Source organism: Hetaerina americana, unplaced genomic scaffold, assembly GCF_022747635.1.
Source record: "Hetaerina americana unplaced genomic scaffold, ioHetAmer1.1.p SCAF_11, whole genome shotgun sequence".
Lineage (NCBI taxonomy): Eukaryota > Metazoa > Arthropoda > Insecta > Odonata > Calopterygidae > Hetaerina > Hetaerina americana.
In genome coordinates this window covers 16,141,159-16,167,306 of record NW_027286181.1, presented here as the reverse complement: position 1 = coordinate 16,167,306, position 26,148 = coordinate 16,141,159, and the positions used below count along the sequence as shown (strand labels likewise).

The 26,148-nt window shown below is 37.9% G+C and overlaps 2 protein-coding genes across 2 annotated transcripts in view; one reads left to right on the top strand and one right to left on the bottom strand.

The window, feature by feature from the left end:
- The window catches only part of LOC139700944 (leucine-rich repeat-containing protein 15-like), a 35,782-nt gene extending 30,513 nt beyond the window's left edge, over positions 1-5,269 (bottom strand). The window contains exon 1 of the mRNA XM_071599445.1: positions 3,701-5,269. Within this exon, the coding sequence (XP_071455546.1) occupies positions 3,701-4,130 (430 nt within the window). The 5' untranslated portion in view covers positions 4,131-5,269. The remainder of the gene's footprint in view (positions 1-3,700) is intronic.
- A 7,283-nt stretch (positions 5,270-12,552) lies between these two features.
- rho-7 (rhomboid family intramembrane serine protease rho-7) lies at positions 12,553-24,715 on the top strand. Its single transcript, XM_071599230.1, has 10 exons — positions 12,553-12,572; positions 12,687-12,831; positions 12,917-13,130; positions 13,209-13,334; positions 13,562-13,724; positions 13,902-13,997; positions 16,656-16,780; positions 17,061-17,162; positions 20,762-20,859; positions 24,043-24,715. Exons 2-10 carry the CDS (start codon positions 12,824-12,826, stop codon positions 24,131-24,133), a joined length of 1,023 nt encoding a protein of 340 aa, XP_071455331.1. The 5' UTR covers positions 12,553-12,572; positions 12,687-12,823; the 3' UTR covers positions 24,134-24,715.
- Positions 24,716-26,148: the final 1,433 nt, after the last annotated feature.

The following is a 26,148-nucleotide window of genomic DNA, read 5'->3' as shown; positions in this document are numbered from 1 at the left end:
CCAAATCCTAAAAACTCTGTCTCGTTTTCGTGTAGTAGATAATCTGGTTAGGGTAGGTTTTTTTCGGACGCTGACATCACACATCACTCAAAGCCCTGACTAAAATTATATAAATAGCATCAAAAAACCATGCTACACGCTAATTTTTTATCTCTACTACTTTCTACCTCCCTTAATTACATCTAAATTCATATTGTTTTTCTCCCTCTACTCCGCTTTCCCAATAATCTTCTGCAACGTCTCTGCAATAGCCTTTACGATCATGTCGTGACTTAGGATTTCGTAGGGGCTGGGAAGTCTACTCTCTCAACCATTATACTCAAACTTATGGCTCATAGATTAAACATTTCGTGCAATTAACGTACGCATTCAAGCATCAGAGATTTATTGTAGCGTGGCAGAATAATTATTATGCGTGGAAATCGTTTTTTCTGTGACACTTGCTTTGACTGGCTGACATTTCAGAATGCATCAGGATGCCACGGTAGCTCAATTAGCAGAAGCACTCGACCGGATATCAAGGGATCTTGGTTCGAATCCCAGTCAAGGCAAATGGTATTAACAATTTCAAAATGTTTCATTGTTATACTGGCGTTAATTTTATCCCTTTCCTTAATTCGTTGCAAGTCTTTTCTATGAACAATTACTTATATACTGATCATGTCATATCAACACTTATTGAACCGTGCATATGCCATTCTCCGAAGTCATCTCGTTGATTAAGTGAACAAGGAAAACCAAATAAAGAATAACAATTGAGTATTTTCAATGGTTGATCAAATGAAGAACGAGCTTCCTTTATATATTCCTCTCCCTTTCCATTGGTTTGTCATATTTCTACCAGATAATAAATCAAATTCATCTCAGTCAATTATATTCGAATTCTACAAACCGAAGTAACTTATTTTCATTGTGTGCGTTCTCGTAAAACTTTACCTTGATGTGTCCATAGCCCGCATCACGCTGTTTGTTTCACGATAATCACGCCTAAATGTAGTTATGTAATGAGTGTTTACACACAACATACCCCTTCAGCTAGAAAATTCTACTCTTAAATCATAATCTGAAATTCAATTTATCACGAGAAAAGGCTGCTTTGCGCATACTAACGCACACGTACCTACACTAATGTTCAACTTCGTACGCCAATAAGATGAGGTGCAACATTTATTTCAAGAAATTTCAGAATAGATTGACGGACTGTCACTTTGAAACTATCTTTTCTCGCACGTTTTCAATGAAAATCTACCCTCCGAATTAATACTGATCTTGATGTACATATTAGGTCCATAGGCCCGGCTGGAAACTGCTTCAAAACTCCCGATGGTATATAGTCACTCAAAAATATAAATGCGATTTCTCAAGGATGGCCAATGTATTCTAAATTAATCGTAAATGATGAATGAAAATGAGCATAAGTCAGTATTCGTGTGCTTAAATGGCAGTGAAGTGAATGATCGATACTCTCCGTGCAGACTAGGATGCCTCCATTACTAGCGCCAACCCCGAGATTCTCCCCATTCCTCAATTTAGGTGTAACCTTGCCCTGGTAACCCATTTCCTCAGTTGATCAAGTGTGCATTGAAGCTGTAGTTCTATTGAAGATTTCGAAAGGATTGGAAAGCTTCCAAGGTGCAGTTATTGATTCGCCTATTGCTTTTTTTCTGAATTTTCCGCGAACATAATTATGCCTTTAAAATTAACATCCGTGATATTGAAATGAAAGAAGTAACTTTGTAATTCCACCCACACTTTATTTAAAACATGACCTAGGTTTCGACATAGGTCATCAGGTGACGATGACGTCCAACGACGAAACCTAGATCGTGTTTTTAAATAAAGTGTGTTCTGAATTACAAATTTAATTCTTTCAGTTCAATATATTGTGTACAATCCATAAAGCTATACCTGAGCAACAATATCCGTGAATTAATTTTTTTACATTATGAGGTGATGAGTGCATAGTTATTATTGAAAGGATTAGCATCTAAATTTTATGTTATCCTGAAAACAACCGCTGCTGCATCCTGCTTCGGGTAGTTGTGATTATTACAAAGCACAACGTTTTATAATATTTAAAGGTTAGGTTGATCAACTCTGTTATATCATTCAACCGATGAAAATGTCCTGCAATTAGCTTTACGTGTACACGACTGTTTTTAGTTTTTGCCTAATTATATACCCATGTGATACAAGTAGCTAGAAACGATTATAATCGATAGATATTTCAAATTAATGCTACACTTACGGTCTCAATATTGAAAATTATTTTCTGGGCCACTGCAATGGCTTTTCTTTCCTTATCGATCGAGGGAATGTGACAATCAAAACGCGTCAATTCAGCAATATCCCTCTTTAACATTTTTTCATGATATCTCATACTGTAGTGCGATTGGTTAATAACACCTTGCAACTCCCAGAGTAATAGCGTGTTCAAACAATCTATCATGATAAATAATCTTAAAACTGTACCCAATTCCAAATAAAGAAATACAGACAAGGCCTGCTAACTCCTTGAAAATACCACATTATAACAAAGTATCCAATTTGTCATGTGACAGCCAATTGCTATCGTTATGACTACGCTCATAATTAATGAATATCTAGTTACCTATATGTTCCATTCGACGGGAGGACGCCATCTAAAATGGCGTGTGAACTCGGTTTGACGTAAATTGGCGGCAAAATTTAGACTCATAGTCTTCGCAGAAAAGAGCTACACATTCTTTATTTTAGAACTTTTATTGTACCATATATTGTCAAATCAGCTCATCGAAACTCTTAGTTTAAGAGCTCCAGCCATTTCCTTAACTGTCGGCTCTTCGCATAGAACTAAGCTCATGATGCAGAAGTTCAGTGGAAGAAAACTTTTGATTCATAGAAGATAAATATTACCAAATTATTGTTGTGTATATTATGGCTATTCTTCGGATACTCTGAATACTGCTGAGTTACTCCTTGTCAATAGCTAGATGGCTTACTTAATAAAACAAGTTCGAGAGGACGTAATATTGAAACTTATTCTGATTTTCAATTATATATTTCGGGGAGAGTGTGAGTGATTTGCCATCAAAGAGGAACAGCAGTATTAGTACGAAAAGTGAAGAGTCAGGCGTGATATTGTGGAATCGAGACATAATGAAAACTTCGTTGCAATTTTCCACAGTTAAAACTTTATTGCCGACCATGGTCGAAAGTGTATCGAAACCATGGTCGGCAATAAAGTTTTAACTGTGGAAAATTGCAACGAAGTTTTCATTAGCAGTATTAGTATTGGTTTATAGAGGTGGCGACCGACAGCTGAGGCAATTTGCGCCATTAGGGATTGTTGGATAAATTGGTGGAGGAAGTATTTCCAAGGAAGAGAGGAAGGGAAATCCGGGACAAGAAGTAACCATCTCTAATTACGGTAGATGCCCAAGGGATACACAATTTAATTTCCCATCCGACGGATGACGTATTCGACTTGAAGTGCACTCTCCAAAAGGCATCCAAAGTACGGATCGGGATACCACTGAGAAATCCTGCCACCTCCAGGACTCAAACCTGCAACCTGGGGTTGGAAAGCCGGTACATTATCCACTACACCATCCCTATCCCTTAGAGGACCATTAAAACGCTATAATTATTTGCTCCAAATGTTAACATGGAGAATGAGTAACCCATCGTATATCCTCCGTGGAACCATGTGACTACTCACCCGGCTGCTCCAGCGACCTCACCCTCCGCTCCAGGCTGTTCAACTTATCCGACAGGAGCACGATCTGCTTCCTGGAATGCACTGCGGACGAAAGGGCCTCCCAGGTGCCGAAATCCTCATCCCCCCCTCCGGGGACGCCCGGCCTAACCCTGGACACCGGCCCCACCGGTGGGTTCCTCGAGCCCCTCCAGAGACCTACCGGTTCCTCGGACCCCTTGGCGTCAGCGGGGAGCGCGTCCTCTCTGAGGGCGTCCCACAACTCCCTCCGCATTTCCGAGAGGGCCTGGCACCCATTGAGCCTGCAGTGGCCGCCGGGTGGCTCTGCCGATGCCCCTTCCCCTGCGGCGAACAGCACACAATAGAGGAGCAAGAGGCGCGGGGCGAAGACGGGTCCTCCGGGCCAACCCCTCGATGTCCTCCACCCTTCCATGGCCGGGTTTACGTGCCGAGGTGCCCGAGATGGGGTCAGCGAACACCGGTGGATGCCCTGCCGGCGTGCTGATCTCCTTCTGGTCTATCCGGAAGGCTTTTACGAGAGAGGCCACCGCGGCGTGACGCTGCAGAATCCTGGTAATTGGCCGTGAGTGTCGACGACTGGCGCGAATGGCAATTTTTCTTTTGACTGGCGAGGGCGTGAATTTCGCCCGTCCGTCACTTAGTGAGATCAGAACGAGGAGAATAGGAATTAGAGGGCGCACGGACTATGAACTGCCTCCGCCACGGTATTCTTTCCTATTTCTTCACAACGCGAACGGTTCCAGGTTTATCCCCTCCATGGAATCCGACGATCTCTCTAAAAACGACGTCGACTCGCCTTCCGATCTCTCTGTAACTGATTTTTGTTGCGCGGGAAGCAGGCCTCGTTTCTTTGGTGCACCGGACGTAGATCATCTCATTCCTTGGGGCAATTTTCCCTTTGACACTTCGCGACACATTATTTCACTCCTGAAACCGGTTGATTAATGAATGGTATTTGCCAACGGTGAACGCATGAATGCTATCACTTTATCAAAGAAGGACAAAAGTGTTCTCGAGTATTTCCACTCACCGGAGATCCCCGGCCCAATCACGAACTATTCATGTGAGAGAGCTACTTAAATTTTCTAAAGGCTCAGTCGGCACACCCGGAAGTAATTTCCGCGTTGATAACTAACTGTACTTGTGCGCTCCAGTTTGAGGAAAAATTTTGAGTGTCACATTGTCCATCCTCACTCTTGGCCCGTTCACACGAGTTGAAGACCACGGTCGCGCAAAACCACGTGTAAGCAGTGGAGTCACTGCGAACGCTGGAGGCTTAGAATACGGAGTATTTCTTGCTCAAGAAGTTTCCAATCGAGAGCTACATCAACGGATTTTTCCTAAAACTAAAATCCTGAGTGATTTAACTCTCTCGGGTGAAATTTTCGAAGCTTATTTGGATCCGAAACAAATTCCCTTCTCTTTCGTAACCCCTAATACTCATCACGTCCAGATTTGCATGCGACTGTCCCCGACACGAAAGCCTGGCAGCCCATTTCTGGGCCATCAACTGACAAACGACGATCAATACGTCAACTGGAGCACCCTTCCCTCAACAATCATCCTCCTTCCTTTTGAGGGATTTCTCGTACCTCCCCACCCTCCTCCCCCACCCCCTCTTCCACCCCCGCCCTCCCCCGCTCCTCCTCCAGTCCTCACGCCCTCCCCACGTAGCCCCCACAAAGACCTGTCCCCTCTTCGCCACATCGCCAGCACCACGCGACCCCTCTAATCTGTGCGATCTGGACCCCTCCCCCTCTCTCTCCCTCTCTTTTGCGTCAATCGGGGTTCGAGTCTATTGAGGAGACATGTATGGTTCAGCAGACGTTGGAGCGATGGGCCTTGTGGACCTTGAAAATTGACGCGATGCACGGTAACCGATCGTTTGCAAATTAAATCGTTGTGCAATGTTAAACATAAATATTGTGGCATGTGGGACGTGTTCCCCACTCATAAATATATTAATCCGAAGTAAAGATGATTATGTATTTCAATCTTGTTATTAATTACGCTGAACATCATGAAGTAGGGGATATCTGTCCAAAATTTCTGGATGCAAATGATGAGTTCCGGTGAAATTACGAGGAACTAAATTTGAAAGAAGAATACAGTCTTGCAGCACGAGAAGTTTGGTGCGTTTGTATGAAACATGAAATAGCAATTTTACACGATTTCTCCAGCAACTGTGTATCATTGCCCAAGCAATTGTATTTAGACCATATTAGCCTGTGATTCTTTGATAGACGAGATCTTTTAGTTAGCTTAGCGTAAATATTTCCAGCAAAAAAATAACGCGATCAATATGTTTATTAGAGAGTAAAGATATTTTAATGTAGATTATAATTTGTAATCAATATCAGAATAAATGTCAATCTGAAGGAAAAGGTTTATCGTCGATATTGTTGATTGCAGTGCTTTTAAAATTCAATGTTCCAAAATTCTTTGTTGTGGCCCAAAAAGATCCATGTCAAGCTATGAGCCATCATCACCAGGACTATCATTGTCATGAACAGAGACAGAAACAATTTTACCGCACAAATGTTAAATATATCAAAGAGGGTTGCATCACCGTTGGACGAACAAAGGGGAGGAAGGAAGACCGCAAAATTAAAAGAGGAATATATAGACCACTCTATTCACCTTTAGGTTTAGAATAATTGCATGGAGAGCTGCCACAGGATATATGCGTAGCCGTATACAGCATTACTTCATCCTCATCACCAGTTAATAGTTCTGACCTAATTTACACAACTTGCTTATGTGTCTAGCTTATTATTTTGTCGAAACATTTCAGGTCTTAACTTTTTGTCACACTGATCAAAAAGTGTGCCTCAAATCAAGAACTTTTTTTCCAGAGCATACCTATGAGAAAAGTGAACCTTTTCTAATTGCATTATTGAATGTTTCATGGGCATAAATTCTGCGGTGGAATCGTTCACCTATCGATTTCTTATTCCTCATCGAATATTCATTATCTCGGAATTTTAATGGGCCACAATGGTCAAAGAATTAGGGAGATACAGAAAAAACAATGGCTTTAGGAAAAGAAAATTTCTCAAGGTGGGAATTGATGACAGTGACGTTGAGTAAGGATGTTAGGTAACGGCGGGTCAACACTTTGATCTGGAGCGTGGTTTTGTACGACGCGGAAACGTGATCACTGAAGTAGATGATAGGGATAGATTGGAGACTTTTGAAATGTGGGTATGGAGAAGGATGGAAAAGGTGAAGTGGATTGAAAGAAAAAACTAGGAACTACGAGGGTCATCCGGAAAGTAGTACCCGTTCGTGCCGCATGAAGTGCTGACGACGCGAGTAGCCGCTGGACGAGGTCAGATAGCTTCAGTGGCTTGTCTGCCTTCTCTGAGCCAAGTTGCGTGACGCTAGCATTGCCTGTGTTGTTTCTGTGATTGTTTACAATGTTTAAAAAAATTGAGAACGCCGCCAGTTGTGAAGTGAGGGCAGTGATTAAATTCCTCAATGCAAGAAACGTTCGCCCATGTGATATTCATCGCCAATTAAAGGAGGTGTATGGAGACAATGTAATGGACGAGTCGTCTGTTCGGCGGTGGTGTCGCAACTTCAACATGGGGAGGGGGAACACACACGACGATGAGCGTTCGGAGAGACCGTCTGTCATTACAGACCAACTGGTGAGCTCAGTTGACGAATTCGTGAGGAACGATCGGCGCGTCACAATTGATGACATCTGTGAGCATTTTCCCAATGTTTCTCGAACAATTGTTCATGAAATTGTTAAACACCATCTGCATTATGCAAAAATTTGTGCAAGATGGGTCCCTCGCGTATCTCAATGAGCTGGCGGCGAAGGACTATGCAGCAGGAATACAGAAACTTGTCACACGTTATGACAAATGCCTTAATTTGCTTGGAGATTATGTTGAGAAGTAGTTTAAAGTATCCTCTTTCAAATAAAATTTTTTATGTTTGTTAATATTTACTTTTGTGTCTTTATTTCACGAACGGGTACTACTTTCCGGATGACCCTCGTATAAGCCTTGGTGGGGGAGGAGAGGGAAATCTTGTGATCAATTATGGAATCCAAATTAAGCAGGAAAGATGGACGCAAAATATTCTCTCTGGCTAACATGGAATGTTGAAGTTTGTGATAGAGGTGAGGACATAGGGCAAACGAGTGAGGGGTAGGAATGGAATAGGCATTTTGGATGGAATGAAGTGGGGAAGGAAGTATGCAGAATGGAAGAGGGGCTTATTGCAATTGGATTTCAAGTTAAGGTTTGCCAGGAGAAGCAAATAAATGTATACTTGTTCAGTTATACAGTCTGTGTCCATCTAAAACCTACCCTTAACTGGTAGAATATTAATAATAATAATTGAATGTTGAATGTCAACTATTTCCGCTTTTCGCTTTCAAATTTTTGGCAGATAAAATTGTATGAAATGTTATTTCCTGAAAGAAATGGGGAACAATTTTTTTCATCTCTCATTATCTAGTCCTTCTTTTTGGACGTTTTCATTTTTTATTTATTTGCACCATCAAAAGCAGCCGAATAGTCGGGTGGTGGGAATAATTAAGCGTAACTGATCATTTACTTTGAAATGCATATGTATGCTTCATTTTATATTTCATCCTACGTAGAGTTTTGAGGAAAGAACTCGAGAAAGACCACGTTGCTCTAAAGACCCGGTATTTTTCCGCTGCAACTCCGTCTAAGATCTATTTTGTCTGTTTTTAATCAGTTGAAATGGTAGATACTAAAATTAATAGCATGTATGTACTCTCTCGAAATGTGTATGTACGATATTCCACACAGCTTGTTGCATTCTTTTATCAAGAGACTTACTGTATCAAATGAATATTTCTACCATGTTTAATAGAGATCTAATATTATACCACAGTTACATCTGCAGTGAGCTATAGTACCCATGCTCACCGCGCTGGAATAAAGGCCCAATCGGTTTCGTTCATCATTGCTTCTAAGTAGCTCGATCTAGTCACGGAATCTCTTAACTGGCGCATTCCTCGCGCTCATTAGAAGACAAAAGTATTTTTTCTGCTGGCCCCGTCACTCGTTTGTAGCACGAGTACATGTCGGCTCGAGTCATCGCCCGCGTCATTAAGTTATTCACTCACCCTCGCTGCATCCCACTTCAAAGTCCCCTCCACCATCTTAACACGGACCAATTATTGACTGGTCGCCCATTTTCTCCTTCCCGGCGTGAGTTGGCAAAGGTGAAATGAAATTGCTCGCAATTTTTCATCATCCCTCTCGCATAACCATTTCATATAAATATATTAATAATCTGGGGTAATTAGTGGTTAGGAACAAGATGATTCATCGTCAATACTCGTATTTTTTTAACTCTTGTTAAAAATATTAATTAAAAAGTGTATTTATTGGATGAAATTATGAGAAAATATCAGTAAGCAAGCAATAGCGCAGCAAATGCGGAAATAAGTTAATCAGCTGCTAGTGAAAGTATTGATAAAACGTCAAACACATCAAAGTCAATTAGAGTAATCTAAATTCAGGTAATTTGTCAACAGGACGCCATGTTCATGGCAGGCCTCAATCAGGTGCTGCGCATTGTCTCATAAACTAATACGCGTGTAACAAACAATTCAGAACTCAATATATTTCTCCATACCTGGCCTCAGAGGAGATCAACTGCCTATTAGGATCTATGGGCCTATTAGACCAATTCTTTAAATCGTCATAGCATTAGCCCACCAGCACCAGAAGAACAAACCACAAATAGTCACCTTGTGAACGCTTTACAATGAAATGGTTGTTGTTTTGTAAATTTCCGAAGGCAGTCGTGATCAACTTACTATATCGTAGCAGACCACGAGACTTTGTCGCCGTATATTTTTTATGACCACATGTACAAAAGTGCAGCGAACAATTCATTCTTACTTTTTCTCAGGAAATTTATTTTAATGATAATTAATGGACCACTATTACAAATACACATCATCATCTTATTAACGTATATATGTACGTATGCGGTGATCAATTATCACATCAATCCAAGCAAGTTTATTTTTTCTTGATATTGAAACTAAAAAATTCACCTTTGTGGTTTTGTGTAGTGATCAAATATCATATGCAGTCTACGGCCTTTGCAATTTTTCGCGCAAATTGAAGTCTGATTTGCTTCGATCCATATATTCATCAAATCAATGCGGTATGAAAAGAATTTTCATTAGAATTATAATTGTTTTATACATGCCCCTCTGTTATTGTAAAGGCTGCTGAATGGTTGGAGTGTTTTTGTAAACCAGTGTTGTTTATACCTTATTTATTTTACTTTTGTATCTCAATGTTTTTACCATTTACCTGTCCAAGTACCTTTATAATATCTGTTTTGCACCCTATAAAGGTTGCAAAGTCCTCATCGTCAAGGCTGAAATGTCATGAATTTTCTCAGAAATTAAAGGGTGAATTTTTGAGCTCCAACTATTTGGACGCACATTAAAGCTGTCGAAGAATTGTGAACCCTTGTAAAACGAAGAAACGGGGTACAATGTGGGGCCCCTCTAGATTCACATCTTTGTGAATTTATGTGGCGCCAGCGATATGATGGAAAGAACTTATTCGAGCAAATAATTATAGGCATTACAACCTTTGTCCTCTGTGGTGTAAATCAATTTTTGTGTCCTTGTACTAAAATGTAGAGATTTTCAACGGTAAACACATTTTGTCCGCTTTCTTAGCAAGACCCCCTGAGGGTGCACATGAATGCGAGCGATAAAGTGAATTCGGACTTTAATGAAGTCACTTCCATCAATCATCGCTTCCCCGCGTGGCTGTTCCCTCGGCCGCCCATCTTTCGGGACTGCCGTGGACTCTTTCCGTCCCCCCCTTTCATTCCTCGCCCGCCTTCGTACGCTTTCCCCTCGTGCTTCCTCATTTCTCGACTACCTCCCAACCCTACCCGCCTGGCCTTCCCGGTCCGCCTCCACGACGCCCACTTTGCCCCCCCTTCAATTGCCGGGAGACGGCCTCGCTCCCGTCCCGTCCAGTTCGGCCCCGTCATTTTGGACCGTCATCTTCACTCACCCCTGAGCTCTCGGTCACTCAGGGGTCGCCCCTCCAGTGCTAGAGGAATAGGGCATCTTTTCAGGGACGGTGAACAAGTGGAACTGAGCGACCACCGTTTCGTTCGCTCAATCGTTTGCGTCTCTTTAAGGAGTTCAGTTAAGCGATTAGCGAGCCCAGTTGTTTTCGCGATTGGCTCAAGCGCGATCGGAAAATCGATAAAACAAAAAACTTACCATGAGGATGTTGCAACTGTTTATTATTTTGCGTCAGTCGCAGCAGGGACTCTCCTATAAGTCTTGTTCGAGTCGTTCTCTTCTGAGGTAGTCTATGCCTCTCATTTTGAGTTATTTCATGAAACTTGCTCTCTTTCACTGATGTCCTCCACACTGCCCCATCTTTCAGTGATTCTTTCGTCTTTGGCACATTCATGCGTTGTTTCATACGTGCTCTTAACTTCCTATGACCCCTTATTCTCATTCCTCATCTTGGAATTCAATTTAATCCGAGGTCAATCCTTTTTTTCAAGATCATTTATGTCTCTTTCGTGTATGTTTGGTCATTTGCCTATCATCCATTTTGTCAATATTACCAAATGAGTGAAGCACACTTCTGTTCTTGTTCGTTCCCCGCGCTTTTAATTCACTTATAGCGCCTGCCAACTTTTACTTTATTTTTTCTGCCTGTTAAAATGTATTAAATCCACTTAAGCATCCTTTTCCTTTCTCCCAGCAAAATATCGCGAAACAGTTTGATCATATCTAATAGTTTATACTACCATACATATATATCTATACAACATTTATTAATCCATCCTTGAGGCTTCTATGATAGCATTATTGCATTTAATTTTAATTTAGTTACGTACGAGTAAATTTCAGAGGGTTTTGCAGTACAAATTCTAATAGCCCATTAATTTTTTTGGAAGTTTCTTTCACAGTTAACTTGACAATAATGATTTGTTTAAATTGAAAACTAGCCCTAATATCAAAGAATTTATTGAAATTAAATAAATACTATTAGATAATTAACATTTTACTCATGAATGGCTACCACAAACTATTACGTTTCTGACGATCAGATGTCCTGTGGGCTCTTTAGGAACATGATTTTGATTTGTTCATATGATTTTTGAATGCTTAAACTCGTTTTTTTAATATAGCAGTCTTTAAAGTGTTCAGATAAATAATTTACTTTTTCGCCGACGTCATTCGTGAATTGCTGTCATAGAGCATCATCAGCACCTTACTGTTGACAGTGCGATTAATGAAATATTACCTACCATTATATCTATTCTATAGATATAATGGTAGGTAATCATCAGCACCTATACTGTTGACTCTCCATAATTATATCCGATTACTCACATAACGAGATATTGCTGACTAAACTTTAGTTGTCACCCAAGCCAAGTTTGAGTAATTAACATAATCTTGAAATTGAAAATAAACAACTTTGCTGTTCCACGTAGGAATTTTTTTATTTACCACCTAGGTTTCGTTATGGTATAACATCATTAGGTAAAAAATATAGGTATTTTTACCTGATGATGTTATACCATAACGAAACCTAGGAGGTAAATAAAAAATTTCTATGTGAAAAAGTCAAGTTGTTAATTTTCAATATGACTATTTTTCACCAAGTGACGCCATAAACTGTTTTATTTAACACAATCTTAACATTTGTCGTATTTCAAACTGTTTCATATTATCGCGCAATTTTTCCGGTCCATAACTGTTCCAATGTTCGGGTCGTTCCTTGCGTTTTGGTATTTCTGCTTTCAAATGTTCACTGTTCCTCCCATGGCATTTGTTCCTTATTTTAAAACGGCAAGTGAAGTGTGTTGTTTTCACCCAATAGTTTACCTTTATTCCTCATTTTTTACACATATGTGATATAAATTTGAAAAAATATTGTTTTTACTTCTTCATTTGCCTTTACAGATGTGTAATTCTCATGTTTTAAGTGTTATTATCAAAAATATGTTAAATTCATGAGATTGGTGTTGTTGATTTCCAATGCCTGATGCAATCAGAAGATGCTGTGAATTGTCTTCGTGTTTGTGATACTAAGATTAGTCATGTTCAGGTGCGACTTTGAATTTGCTTTTTAAGATGATTATCTGTATATGTTTGTTGTTTCATGTGTTCAATCATGGTCCTTTCTTTCTTAGCCGGCATTTTTGTATCCAAAAGTTGGCCCACGTTGCTTGTGTATACGTGGTGCCCAAGAGAATAGCTGTGAGAGAATTCCGTAAATCCTGTATTAGTTTATCTAGAAAACCAATTTCCAAGCCGAATAAGACATTGCATCCGTTCGAATCAGCAGCAGATGATGGTCATGCCTCAGCTAGATCTCTGTGGAAACCTCTCATGTTTACAGTGGCTGTAAGGCATTTTCAAATTAGCTTTCACTGCCGTTGGGATTATTACAAGCAGTTCATTAATTAATTCTTTTCCTTGCAGTTTAGTTCTTGTACTTATGTTGGTGCTACTTTGTGGCAGTATGAAAACATGCGAAACCGAGCCATAAGAATGGTGAGAAAACCTTTGGGCTGGGTCGAAGAAAGATTCTATGGATCCATAAAGCAGGCATGTAACTAGTCATGTTTAAATATGAAGCGTAAATAATTCTAATGTCGTCTAATTTTTCGAGACAAATAGCCAATCAGGCAAGTAATTTAATCACATTCATTCCTGTTTTTAATCAATATTGGAGGTATTGTCTCTCATTTCCCGACTTTCCTATTTCTAAGATAATTTATAATTATAGAAGAGGTATAACATTAGCAATGTTTTCATCCGAACTAACGAAGTAGGGTCATTGGCGTCGAGAGATAAATGCATGGTGGAATGGACTTACTGAAGGACAGCGTTTATTTTATCCAATGTGCTTCGTCAACTGTTTGGTGTTTTTGGCTTGGCGAGTTCCACGATTGCAAACATCTATGGTGAAATATTTCTGTTCCAATCCTTGTAGCAGTGAGTATCTCTTATCAGCTTCGTTTTCAAATATTGTTTAGCCTTTGATGCTTGTATAAATTGATATGATACACGAATAATTTTTATTATTTATCTTTATGTATGAATTTACGATTATTCAAATGCCAACTTTTTCGGTTTTTCTAATAAAAATTGTTCTCAAAATGTATTTTGCAGGAGTACTCTGTTGGCCAATGCTTTTGTCCACATTCAGCCATTACTCACTCCTTCACCTGCTAGCTAACATGTATGTTCTACACAGCTTTTCATCTGGTACGTCTTGCAGGTTAAAAATAAGTAGCAGTTTTGCCTAGTTTTCCCTATAACTTTTAAGCATGAGGTCCTTTTATGGCAAATCAAACTTTGGTATCACCTTTGCAATGGATCATCCCACTTTTTTTGTAGCATGCATAGAGTCAGTTTTGTTTTCATGATGGATTGACAAGGAAAAAAGTTACATGGACAGATGTATTCTATGGTATGATTTTAGCTATCCAAATGGAGTAGAATGTTTTGTTTTGAGTCAGCTCATACAGTAAAATCAAAGACAGCAGCATGTCCTCATCCCTGTCTTACAAAGGTTGCTTGGTTGGTTACCGGTTACATATTGATTTCTTTAATATTTATTGGGTATGTTCTTAAAAGCCTTTGATGAATACCAATAGAAGAAAACAGGATGATAAATTAAAAATTTAACTAAATGCCATATTAAATGTTGATGCTTTAATTCCGCTCTTTGTATATTGATTTTCACCAAGAGGAGATAGAAAATCCTTAATGTCATAAGGCTTAAATATTATTGTAAATATTTTATCCTTTACCAAGGAGCATGGTAGTCCAGTGGCTAGAGCACTGTGTTACTGACCAGAGGCGCTAGGTCCATTTCTTATCAATGCCCCTGAGAACCCTCAGCTTCATTTATGAGTTATTTTTTTACAACAGTGGGCCATTTTTTCAAAGCCACAAGCCAGTTTACAAGACTGTGGGTTGCACATCTGAAGGCTGCTGATGGTAATAAATGGCACAGCACTTGTTAATTGCATGCATTACACAATGTAATAATTTGAAATGTTTTTATTACATTTAAGACAGTATTCAAAAGACTTGTAAATTGACTTGTAGCTTTAAGATACAGAGCGAGATCTTCTGGGGACACCGCAAGTAGCACGTGAAAAGGAATTGGTTCCCATACCCTGGTGTGTGAATTTCACATGCCACACAGGGCTTAGTTTGAGGTGAGCTTCTCTCTTGCCTCTTGAACCAACTGTTGGGTTAATTATCGTGGTTTGGTTTTGTATTCATATACAGCCATAATTTTCAATGTAAAAATTTTAATGAACACAAAAGTTGAGTGTAATTTTGTTGCACAGGAAATTAATTACTTTTTATTGTTTCTTTCATAGGAACTGAGATGAAATAATTCTTTTATTTTGTGGGTTGAAGTAAATAATTGCTATGTGTTACACAAGTAACAAAGGATGTGAAAAGTGGACTGTTATGGATAGAGAAGATAAAAGATACCAGCTTTCAGAGAGCCATTGCACTGTGACATATCAGGATAAAGTTGAACTGTGAAAGTAACCAATGAAGAGAAGTTAAGGGAGATAGGAAGAGAAGCAGACCTATAAAATAAAATAGATTCGAGAAGGATGAAGCTGATGTGGCATATTCTGATACATGACTGAATGTGAAGGCAAAGGAAATTTAAGAAATTGAAGTGTGGGTTGGGGTATGCCAATGGAAGGGTACTTCTCACAAATAATTAAGGCTGTTCACCTATTGAGAAAAGGAGAGGATAAGTCAAGACTGGGAATGTGGCAGAGAAATTAAATCTGTCCAGTTATGAAGTACAGAAGCAGAATCAATCGCTGAGATATTAGATGAATGTGAACACCCATTTATATTCAGAGCTGGGGCAAATAGAAAAGGATTCTTAATCCATTCTAACTCCAGATTGTTATTTAAAGAGATGCCATGGGCAGATGATATTGATCACCGCCTAGGAGGATTTTGGTGTCTGTATTTTTTCCTCATAATTTATGGCAGTCCACTGAACTTTATTTTTATTTCATTTAGTTGTCGGAATGCTTTTATTAAAATTATTACTCCACATTTCATTTTTATGATAAGTATTTTTTATCACATATCTAGTGGTACATAAGGTTACTGTATGCAAAACATTTTTGTGGTAAACCAATAGTCATACATGAAAGGTATTATGTTGATGATTTATAGTTAATAAATATGGAGTTATTTGTGCTATGGTTGGAGACTATTAGAGGCTAGTTACCAGTTTTAATAATTCTGGGAATATTTTTGTGGCAATGAGAATCCTGAAGTTGGCATTGTTCACTAACCAAAGATGAAATTGTATGTTAAAGACAGTGGGCCAGTTCCTTTCCCTGTACTGCTTGTGGTTTCCACGGAAGATCTGGCTCCCAAAATATTACACGGCTTGGTGAAGCTGACGGTCCACAGAGGCATCACCCAGAATCAAACCAGGGCTCTCTAGTCATTAGCTCAGTACTTCGTCCACTTGAATACCATGCTCTTCTAATTTCATAAGGTTCATAAATTCATGATACTCATTCAAAATATGTAATAATGTAAAGAGACATTTTTATCATTGAGCAGTTTCGGTTTGTTAATAGATGTGGGTATGTGTAATGCACATAAATAAATGCATATAGTGCAAAATAAGTAGTATAAGTGTTATAAACTGATTGAGTCCATGAGAGATCAAGATATATTCATATCCAAATCCATGTGTGAATAATAATAATGTTCAAATAATGGATGATTAATTTTGTTATGAGAATCAATACAAAATCACTATTTATTTAACAATCTAATATATCGGTACTCCTTAATGTTTAGTATGGTTACTTTGTGTGGATTCAAAATTGTAGACATGCTTCTTTGATCATGCAGGTGCAGTTGCATCACTTGGAAAGGAGCAGTTCCTCGGCCTTTATTTGAGTGCAGGTGTCATTTCATCATTCACGAGTTACCTTCATAAAATCACTATTGCCAGTAACAGCCTTTCACTTGGTGCTGTAAGTATTTTAAATAAAGTCAATTATTTACTTTCCTGGGATAGGTGGCTTGCGTGCCCAGGAAATGTGCAATAAACAATCCCATTGTATCTTTAAGTATGGATAATGGTTAAACTTAGATCAATGTATTGGAATGAACTTCAACCATAAAAAATTACTGCTATAATTTTCCGTTATTTTTATCAAATGGAACTTTGTCAAATAAATGGGAAGCTTCTTATTTTTATTCAAAGTTAATGGTTTTAAAAAAATTAATATGTGTGAAATATTTTCTTTCCAGTCTGGTGCAATAATGGCCATCTTGGGCTATGTGTGTACTGTACACCCAGACACTCAGCTGGGCATTATTTTTCTGCCCATGTATTCTTTCTCCGCTGCGTCTGTAAGTACATAATTATTTGTTTGGAGTTTGTTGGATGTTGTTACATCATTTATTATTGATTTGATTATCCTTTCTGTGGAAATTAGATTGTTATTACAATTTGTAATATTGTTCTAATGAAAGTAAAATTGAGTTTGAGTTTCAAAAGCCATTCAAGCAGTGTTGTTTATCCTATCATTTATCTCACATTTGTAATCATCTTCAAAGTCCCTGACAATGATGAGGACACCTTTTGACATTGCAGATTAGTTGGTAAAGTAATAGATACGGTGGCCAAGAGACAGATATGTTTGTCAGCCAAGTAAAGATGAATGAATAACAAAGGAATTATCAGGGCATACATGTACATAGGAGTTAATAATAGAAAGGGAATAATGGAGGGATTCTGCCAATTGTTGCTTTGAAACACTGGTGATGATTCATTCCGACTTCATATTATCATTTCCTTTACCATAATGACTACATAAGTCTTATCATTCAAGGTAGGTTTTTGATGAAGGCCAACCCCTGCTACACTTACAAGACCTTGCCGCCCCCATCGTTCGCCACAAACTTAACCGTTCTTTAACTCCCTTCTGCTTACTGTATCCCTCCTTCCATTCTGTCCAACATACTTATATTTTTCCTATCTCTACCTTGCTTTTCCAACATTCTTCCCTTTGAAATAAAGTTCCATTCAGTGTGCCCTGTCTTCCCTCTTTTGCTGCTTTCTTTGAATTTCTCCCATAAGCCATCTCTGCCTTGCACTTCCTCAGTCATTTTCCTTTTCATTCATTTCACATTTTCCCTCTTCAACTCCAACAGCTCGAAAGCCTAAATCTGCACTTCTCCTCTTGCTTGCATGACCAAGATTCTGAGCCACGTAAAGTTATGCTCCACTCTCAAAGTTTTCTCTTATCTTTATTCAACATATTTACTTCTTTAAGGCCCCAGTCATCAAATCCCACCTCTTCATAAAATGTTCACATACTTCAAGTCTTCATTTAATGTCCATTCTACTCCTTTGAAAATCTTCATAGAAAATGGTAGCTTCCTAGGTAAATGAACTGTTTTACCTACTTAAGTTTCTGCTCTCCTACTTAAATGTTTTACTTAACCTTCTATATCTTAGAAACTCTTTACTTTTGTTTCGGTTTTACCTTTGCTTTGATTTTGAATCTTCAATTTTCAATGATAATGTACTCAGCATGTAAACAAAACTTGATCTTTTGCATATTCAACTGATTTGATTAATTGCCAGCTGACCTTCATTGTGACCTCCGACTCCTCCTTTGCTTCTATTACCATGCCTCTATGTGTATATTCAAAGCATGAGTGATAAGGGACAACCTTGTATTACCCCCTTCTTACCTATTCCTTTATCATGTTAGCTACTGTTTCCACCATCTCTCCATTTTTATCCCCCCTTCAGCAATACATTCATTAATTCTACCCAATTTATTCTGTGGAATGGATTCTGTAAACTGTGATTTCGGCAAATATAACCTAGTTGTATTCTACATTCCTGTTTCTGGTGACCTGTGACAACACATACACCTCCCCCCTTTCTGAACCCAAACTGATGATCCCCTAAGTAATCATTTGCACTCTCTTGATCGAACAAAGTCTTCTGGCCAAAGCTCTTCCTCATAAATACTGTAAAGTGAGTCCAAAAAATTCTTCCTTAGGTATTTTCATTATCTTTTGAGTAGTCCCTTGAGGATATTATAGGAAGTCTGTTCAAAAAGTATCATGACTTTTGTGTTTTTTCAAAAATTATTTATTTATATATGAATATCTATTTTGTCCCCTTCAAAGTAATCCCCATTAGATATTATACACTTGTGCCAACGTTTTTTGTCAATTCTCAAAGCATTTAAAAATATTATTTATTGTGATCTTCTTCAGCTCCTCCTTTTATGCAGTCTTTATCTCGTCAATCGTAGTGTAGCGCCATCCTTTCGTGGGCCTCTTTAGCTTCGGGAACAAGAAAAGACACTGGGGGCCAGGTCTGAGGAATAGGGTGGCTGTGGAATCATAGTGTGTTGTTTTTGGCCAAAAATTTGCGCACAAGTAACGTTGTGTGAGCAGGGGTGTTGTCATGGTGCAAAAGCCAATATTTGTTGTTACACAAATCCAGTTGGTTGTGGTGGATTGCTTTGCGCAAATTGTGCATAACTTGTAGGTAATTTTTCATTATTTACTGGTCTACCCTGTGGTGAAAACTCATGATGCACTATGCCCCTGCAATCAAAGAAAACTGTGAGCAAAACTTTCACATTTGACCGAACTTGGCATGCTCTTTCGGTCTTGGCTCGTGCTTCAGTGGGATGGTTGAGCTTTAGTTTTCACGTCATAGCCATTAACCCATGATTCATCACCAGTTATGACCCTCTGAAGCAAATTTGGGTTGTCATGGACAGAGTCATTAGCAATGTTAATGCGTTGCTGTTTTTAGTAGAAATTTAGGTGTGAATTTCGCGGTGACCCATGTCATGCCCAAATCATTGATATGGCACTAGCCAATCGATATGTTTAGGTCCTCAGCAACTTCTCTAATGGTGATTCGACAATTGGCCGTTACTATTTTCTTCACTTCATCAATGTTTTCGTATGTTGTTGACGTGCTCGGGCATCCGGCACGCTCTTCGTCGTTCACGTCTTCTAGACCCTCAGAGAACATTTTGTACCACCAATAAACGTTGCTTCGGTCCAAGGCCGCTTCTCCATATTCCATGGTCAACATTCGGAATATGTCCACACACTTAATTTCGTTTTTCACTCAAAATTTGATTCAGATTCTTTGATCCATTTTATGGAACAGGCAAAAATCAAAGACAAGCCATAACACATCCAAGCAAAACAGCTTTCAACAATTACCTGAACATTAAAAATGGCCGAACTTTTTGTCATAAGTGAGAGACATAAGTGCCAGTATGGCGCCACAAAAAAATCAAAAATCAAATATATGTAACCTGCAAAAATTCAAAATTTGCGATACTTTTTTAACACACCTTGTATATCCACCCCAATCTTCTTCGATTGCATTTCCTAGGATGCCTTTTTCTATCTTTCAGTCAAGTACACCTGAGCCTAAACTATCCTCATGTGGGTCATATTCCCTCTTTCTAAACTAGCATAATATCTTAATAAAGAAAAGATGGTAACAATTTTCCCCTGGATAAGTTTAATAATGTAACTGTGTTCTGATGTATTACACGATCCTGGTCATTTTATTAAATTTATCTAGTGGAAAATTGTTACTATCTTTTCTTTATTATGTTCTAATTCTACCACATCATGCCTGAAACTACTCAATTTGATAATATCTTAACTATATAGTTGTTTTTGGGTATTGTTACCCGAAATTTTTCTTGTTTGATTAACACTTGTTGTACTTCTGAGGGTGTGAATGAATGTTACTCTTTGCTGGGGATCCTAATCCATTCATTTGATTTATAATGTTTGTTTGAAATCATTGCCTGATTTCTCTTCTTCTATTAATCTTGCACTTTGCCCATCTATTTTGTGTATTACCGACCACTGGCATATCTAAGTCATTTCACAAATAATGGCATGCAAACATTGCTTGGTATTTATGACTGATGCTTTTCTTCTAGGCTATCAAAGTGATTGTTGCTCTTGATACCGCTGGAGTGTTGATGGGGTGGAAGTTCTTTGATCATGCAGCGCACTTGGGAGGAGCTTTATTCGGAATGTAAGTACACCAGAATGGCATTAACTTTTCATCAGCACAACTTAAGGGTTGAGCATGATTTGATGGATCATTGCTCTGGCAATTTGGCCCTCTAATCATCATAAATACATGCAGTGATGTATTATACGTTATATTAGGCTTTGATATTTCAAGTAGTGAAAGCTTAATTAATGGAAAGGAAACAAAACCTTTTTAAATATGTTTCAGTTGTGTCTGAACTATTAGGAAGTTGTGTCTTTGGTGGTGCACTAATGTGGGCCAATGTTATTGGTGATATGCTATTTTATGGTAGCATTTCTGCTTTTTCATTAAAATAAAAATTAAATATAAATAATTTACAGAAAGTAGGCCTAAATTTTTAGTTTTATAATGTGGTACAAAATAAGTAGTAGTAGTATTTAGGGGAGGCGACCGACAGATGAGGTCATTTGCGCCATAGGGCATGGACAGGAAAGGATGAAGGGTGGAGAGAAACCCGGCGTCGGCATTAGCCTACTCTTTCCGAAAGGCGCCAAGGGGTCCGCAGCTTAACGTCCCATCCGACGGACGGCATACTCACTCAAAGTGCCCTCCACAAAGCATGGTACAGAATAATAAAACGTATGTAGCATGTAATGAAAATAGGTTTGGGAGGTGAGTTGTAGATGGAAAGGATGCTTTTAGAATTTGTGGATGGGGATAGGAAGTGTTTGGGTGATCAAAGAAAATGTACAGAAAGTTAAGGGGATAATCAAAGGTGAACGTATTCAGTAAGGAGATTATGGGAGTGAGTAAGTTTCAGTTTATTCTAGCAGTCAGGAAGAATATTATGTTTACTTAACAGCAATTAATTACTTAAACTCAAAAGAATTTGCAATATCTCAGTGGCTAATTAGCACAAGTATAAAAATAGATATTACTGTCATCATGCATTGTAAAAAAGAAAGTATTGCTTTCACGTGAAAAAATCATGACAAACGTGAAGTGCACCCAACAGTAATGAAAAAATCAGGATTTAAAATGATGGCATAAAAATCCTACTCACCTTCTCCCCCCAGTTTCCCAGATGCTGGTTTGAGAAATATCTATTATGGTTATAGATAACTTGGTAATGTGGCTGCAACAAAGCGTGCAAAGTCGTAAAATTGTGAAACTGTATTTGTGATGACTGGTGATGACTTTTAGCTCTGTATGTATCTATACTTTTTTTCCACGAAATCCATGGATATGGAATGCATTTGGCATTAGTCCTTTTTGTGACTGCTAGTGAGGGCAATAAAATTTAAATCTCCATGCAGCCATGAGAGGAAGGTAGAGATCAATGGTTAGAGTACCATTCAATTCAGTTTGGCCTTGCCACTATCTCTTCTGTATCTGATAGGATAGATACCTGGGCCTTACTGTCTTTAAAAAAAATTTAAATCTCTTAGTTTTCTTATAAGACAAGCCTCTTGAGAGGAAAACTTATACACAGAGCTTTGAGATAAAACTTGGATTGATGTAACCTCCCAATTTCTCCCACCCTGCCACTCGATGTTGCCTTTATCGTGGCATCATAAAAGTCATGTTTGATTAGCTTAAATCTAGCAGCATGTATTATTTACCATTGGAAATCAACCAGGAAAATTACAAATGGTAGATTTATGCCCAAGATGTTCTACAGAATTGCTGAAGTCTCGATGCAATCACTTTCAGATTCTTATGAAGTTTTTTTATTCTTCTTACCTTCAGCTTAGGGGATGATCAAAGTTGAGTCAAGGAAAAAGTGCATAGAACACTGTTCACTTGAATATTGAATTATTCATAATAAAACTGTTATGTACAACTTAAATTTTAATTGTTAGTTAAGTGCTGATTTTTTACTTTGTTACAAAGAATAATCAGATGTTTGAATACAGAAAAAAACTGAAAGTAATACCAAAAAAATATTATGCATAGTGGAGGAGGAGAGGGAATTCTAGGGAGAAATCTAAAGGAGGCAGGAAGATGCATGCAGTGCATTTTGATTTGGTATAGAATATTAAAAGTCGTGATAAATGGGAGGATGTTAGACAAGCAAGGTAGTGGAGGAAAAGGAAGCATGCTGGACAGAATTAATGGAGGAAGGAAGTGAAGAAGGAGTTATTTTATGGTTGGGTGTTGGGTTGTCTATTTAGGTGAGGCCAAGAAATTTAGATGTGTTAAGTATTGCATCTGTCCAAAACCTATCTTGAACGGTAGACTGCCAAATAATAATCCACGCTTCAATGTAAACCCTTCATTTTTCTTTATTTACATATTGAATTATTTTTTTGCATGGAACGCATGATGTTTTATGAAAATATTTAGGATGTCACTTGAGCCTAATTAGTAAAAGGAGAGAAAGAGGAGAGTAAGAAAAAGATGCACAGGATGCAAAAATATCTGTTTCAAAAACTGGCGTGTGCTTGTTTTGTGTTTCAAGCCAGTGACTATACTGATTGAAGATTTAATATATTTGTACCTTGGTACAATGTAGAGATCAACCTTTTACCCATAAAGCATTACAGAAACTTGTGTGGGTAGAGGGAAAGGTTTCCTTCTCCAATGAAAGCATGACATCATGAAAGTAAGCAGAATGAAGACTGTCAAATTGTAAGGTTAAAAAAAAAAGTACTGTCATGCATTGTTAAAAGAAAATTTTCACATTTTATAGGTGAAAACATGGGTGCGTCTTATGCTGATCCTTATCAAACTTCAAAAATAGATAGTATCAAAGTCCATTAAATGAAGGACACAATGTATTTTTCCACTGTTCTTTATTTTCATACTGCTAGTTTCAACGCTTAGGGGTCATCATCAGGTACCTGATGATGATGCCTAAGCATTGAAACTAGTAGTACGAAAATAAGGAACAGTAGAAAAATACATTGTGTTCTTCATTTAATGAACATGGACTTCCACAAAGTTGAGCAAGAAAAGATTGAATACAGTATCAAAATCATTCTCATATTCTTGTTCTCATTTCTTCTCCACATGATTTTTCCTATATTCAACTGCATATCCTTGTCAATAGTGAGAAATGTTAACTTTCAAGTTTACTTCAAAATGTTTGCATTTCTTACATGTTTTTGGTATGATGTTGGCATTATGTTAGCATATTTGATCACAAAATACAGCATAAATCCTATATAATTATGTATAATGTAATTATTCAGATTGATAAAATTTTTTTCTCTATTTCAGTTCTTGGGCAATGTGGGGAAATGAATATGTGTGGAAAAAGAGGGAGCCCCTGGTGAGGTGGTGGCATGATATTCGTGGAACACCTGACTGAGTATTGAATGAACTCCTTTTATTGCATCGACATGTGTTTTGTCTAGTGACTTGTGTGTTGCCAGCCTGGACGAATTGAAGCCACCCTTTGATGAAGGCCATTTAAAGTCATTGTTAAAATTCTCATTGAAGTTAAAAAAATGAGATTCAAAATGCATGCATTAAACATGCATAGTTTTATTATGATATTCTTTGTTATGAATAATAAATTTTATAAAATTAACCCTGATTTACATTCTCCCATCGCTTGCTTGCTTGCAGATGCTTATGCCATCTCTACTGCCTATTTAATCTTCAATAACTCTGATGTTTGGAAGATTTCCAATGCGTATGCCTAGTTTCAACTATCTGGAGTGGGCTTCTCTAAATTTGAATGAAGAGTATCAAAAGAAGGTATTTGCTTAATCCTTCCATTAAGTAGTGAATAAGTTCTAGTAATTAGGTGTCGCATAATGGCAGTATGTAGATTCCAGCCCTTTTCAGTGGGTAGAATATGTGGCTACAACCTGGAGGATCCCAAGTCTAGAAGTTTCCACTGGACGCAATCAGAAAATCCCATTCTCAGTGATAAGGACGATATAAGAAATTAGTTTTTTAATTGTATAACTTGTTTAGAATATATGGAACTCTGATGAGAGGTAAGCTTATGTATTATATAAGTAAAAATAAAAGCTTATACATGGAAAGATATGAAATTAAAGAAAGAAAAAGGTACCAATGATGCTCTTGCAAGTTTTTTCAGAAAAATAATGTATTCCTAGAGCTTTACATGAGTGCTGTTCATGATATCTCAATTGGCATTTGGTACACCAGACCGTAAAATTCTTCTTGTGAAATGAGAATATAATCAAATCAAGGACATTTGTGATAAATGGTTATGGCCATACTTGAAAACATATGGTGCTCTCTGTAGGTGTTGGAGACAACAAAATCTTGACTAGCTACTTAATAGATGTTAGAGTGCCACAGGAAAAAATTTTTGGACCTCTATTGTTCCAATTGCAGATGTCAATGATTTGTCTAAAAGTTCATCGATTGATAGTATGATATTGCATTTGGATGATGAATATGTACTTTTTTTCATTTGCCTACATTTTTTCAGGAGTTTATTTTTGTTTGAAAATTTTCATTTTAGTGATTTTTGTGGCAGAATCCAAGACATGGCAGTTTTTGCTCTCCCTCATTTTCTTGTACAAATTATTGTTATTATAAAAATTTCCATTCCTTTAATTTCATTGAAATCAAAGGACTTTGAGGTTCTTCAAGAGAGATTTCCAGTTTATTTTGCTAACTATTTGGTAAATACAGTATGGTAAGGGTATAGGTTAAATTGGGTGAATCCATATGCATATTAAAGAAATGCTTTTGATGAACGAAGACAATTGCTTCAAATGGGTTAAGCCATTAAGAGAACTGCATAGGAGAGGATGTTGATGACAGGGATCATTAGTGAAGATAGAAAAGAAAGATTTCATTTGGGGTATAGTTTGTATGTATGTATCAGAACCTTGTTGAATGAAAAAGATGATACATTCAAATGAGTGCCTTTTGAGATTTGGCTGTGAAGAAAACATGGAATAACTAAAATAGTTGGCATGAAAAACAAATGAAATGCTGGGGAAAGAGAAATTTAATAAAGGAATGAAAAATGAATCCTAGATATTAGTAGGCAATGGTATGTTTTTCGGCAGTAAGAGAATATGAAGTATTGTTAAGGAAGGGTGGGGGGGAAATCAGTAATTTGAATGGCTTGAATTGAGTTGGCTGAAGCTTTAAAATGGTTTAATTATAAAACTTATATGAAGCCATGAAATGGTTCGCAAATTGTTAGTAGGGTGATTAGTGTAATGCTATGCAACACTTGGAAGGGAATCACTACTTAGTTATTAGGTCCATCAAATATCAACCTTGAATAAAACTGCTGTGGGTTATTGTTACCATAAATTTAAATGAAATTAAAAAAAATGAAGCATTTTATTTTTCTGTTCTGAAATGAAATACTTTGGTTACTACCTC

What these genes read in the sequence shown, in the direction of transcription:
- rho-7 (XM_071599230.1), top strand. An exon ending in TCTATGGATCCATAAAGCAG is followed by an intron (nt 13,335 to 13,561) that starts GCATGTAACTAG and finishes CTAACGAAGTAG; the next exon opens with GGTCATTGGCGTCGAGAGAT. An exon ending in GGAGGAGCTTTATTCGGAAT is followed by an intron (nt 20,860 to 24,042) that starts GTAAGTACACCA and finishes TCTCTATTTCAG; the next exon opens with TTCTTGGGCAATGTGGGGAA.